The sequence below is a fragment of the Penaeus chinensis genome, chromosome 42, assembly GCF_019202785.1.
Source record: "Penaeus chinensis breed Huanghai No. 1 chromosome 42, ASM1920278v2, whole genome shotgun sequence".
In the NCBI taxonomy this organism is placed as follows: domain Eukaryota; kingdom Metazoa; phylum Arthropoda; class Malacostraca; order Decapoda; family Penaeidae; genus Penaeus; species Penaeus chinensis.
The window spans coordinates 14,888,932-14,891,431 of record NC_061860.1 but is presented as its reverse complement, the minus strand read 5'-3'; the positions used below and the strand labels follow the sequence as shown (position 1 = coordinate 14,891,431).

Genomic DNA, 2,500 nt, shown 5'->3' with positions numbered 1-2,500 from the left:
ATAATATTGATAATAGTAATAATAATGATAATGGTAGTAATGAAGTTAATAATGATACTACTACTACTAGTAGTAATAATAATGATATTAATGGTAGTGATAATAATAATAATAATAATAATAATACTAATAATAATAATAATAATGATAAAGATGATGACAATAGCAAGAGTGATGATGATAACTAATAATTCTTATTATGGTAAGAGTGATAATAATAATAATTATAGTAATACTGAAAACGATAATAAAATAGCAATTATGATAATAATAACAGTAATAATGATAAAAATAATAACAGTAATAATGATCATGATAATAAAAATGATAATAAGTATTATTATTACTATTAATAATAACAGTGATAGTAATGATATTGACAATGATAATAGACATGATGGTAATAATAGTAATAATTATAGAAGTGAAAATGATAATGGTAATGATAAAGATAAAGATATAAATGATGATGACGATGAGCGTGATAATAATAATAATAATAATAATGGCAATGATAATAACAGTAATAATAGTAATGGCAATGGTAATGAGAATGAGAATGATAATAATGATAATAATAATAGCAATAATAATAACACAATAATAGCAATAGCGATAGTAACAATATCCACCAAGAGTTGGTATGTTAATAGTAATTATGATATAAAAGTAATTACATTACTACTCATGTTACTACTACTAACACTACTAATAATAATGATACGAATAATAATGACAAATATAATAATAATAATAATGAAAACAGAACAAACTGCCAACGCAAAGAATGATATAGCATATTATATATAAACACACACACACACACATCAAGACTCAAAATAAAGCGAAACAAATACACACAAGCAAAACACAAAGCAAAGTAAAATATTACCAGAATGAAGCTTTAAAATACAAAAACGAAACCCAAAACAAGACAAAATATTACACATAGCAAAGCAAAAAAGAAAATAAGTTAAACATAGAAACACAAAACAAACAAAAACACTAAACAGAACGAAACAAAACGAAGCAAAAAGCGAGTCATAGCGAAACCAACCCTGCTTCGCTCTCCCGGCCAGTTCGCACGGAGCGGAACGCGCTGTACGCCATCGCGGGCAGTTGGATCCTGATCCTGGGCTCGTGCATCCCCGTGTACAGATGCCACGGCACGAAAAGGATCAATTTCGACGACGAGATCCTGATCACGTGCAGCTTCCTGAACGAGGAGTATAATCATATGGCTTTCCACGTGAGTATGCGTGTGAGGAGGCTCGTGCAGGGGCGGACACGCTCATGTAATCATATCCTGTACGCATGGGATCATACTAATAAATGCAGACACACGCTGCGTTAACACTTGATCATCTCTCTCTCTCTCTCTCTCTCTCTCTCTCTCTCTCAATCTCTCTCTCTCTCTCTCTCTCTCTCTCTCTCTCTCTCTCTCTCTCTCTCTCTCTCTCTCTCTCTCTCTCTCTCTCAATCTCTCTCTCTCTCTCTCTCTGTATGTATGTATGTATATGTCTATGTGTGTGTGCGTGTGTGTGAAATATATATATATATATATATATATATATATATATATATATATATATATGTATATATATACACACAAATATATATACATATATATATATATATATATATATATGTATATATATTATATATATATATATATATTATATATATATATATAATATATATTCATGTGTGTGTGTGTGTGTGTGTGTGTGTGTGTGTGTGTGTGTGTACACCCACACACACATATACATATATATATATATATATATATATATATATATATATATATATATATATATATGTATGTATTTATATATATATATATATATATACACACACGTGTGTGTGTGTGTGTGTGTGTGTGTGTGTGTGTGTGTGTGTGTGTGTGTGTGTGTGTGTGTGTGTGTGTCTTTGTGTTATATTTGTTTATACATTTTGTCTGTAGGTACTTTACCTCTTCTAACAGTTCCCCTAAACACTGAAGACTGAATAAAACTCCACCATAACAAACAATCGAACAAACCGCGATCCTGTAACCACATAAGCCTTTCCCTTTCCCCTCCAGATCGCCTTCATCACCAGCATGTACTTCCTGCCGCTGACGGTGATCGTGGTTCTGTACCTGCTGATCCTGAACCGGCTGTGGTTCGGCATGCAGCCCGGGGGGAATCGCAGCGCCGAGAGTATTAGGGGCAAGAAGAGAGTGACCCGGATGGTGGTCATCGTGGTCGTCACTTTCATTGTCTGCTGGTTCCCCATCCAGGTGAGCACTGGGATTGTGAGGACTAGGGTGGACTGTAGGGATTTGTGAGAACTATAGAATTGCGAGGACTACTGAAGATTAGAGTCGCTGGCGAGACAAGGCTGGACTGCACAATTTCTTTGATTTCCCTGCTGTAGTTTGCTCATACATGAGGACATGAGGATTCACACACACACAAATTTGCTTGTCAAAATAATTTTTATCATTATTATTATTATT

General features: G+C 33.4%; 1 protein-coding gene across 1 annotated transcript in view; it reads left to right on the top strand.

The window, feature by feature from the left end:
* LOC125048046 (allatostatin-A receptor-like) overlaps positions 1-2,500 on the top strand; it is a 169,382-nt gene that overhangs the window by 160,963 nt on the left and 5,919 nt on the right. The window contains exons 6-7 of the mRNA XM_047646672.1: positions 1,080-1,249; positions 2,084-2,281. Coding sequence (XP_047502628.1) covers positions 1,080-1,249; positions 2,084-2,281 — 368 coding nt within the window. The remainder of the gene's footprint in view (positions 1-1,079; positions 1,250-2,083; positions 2,282-2,500) is intronic.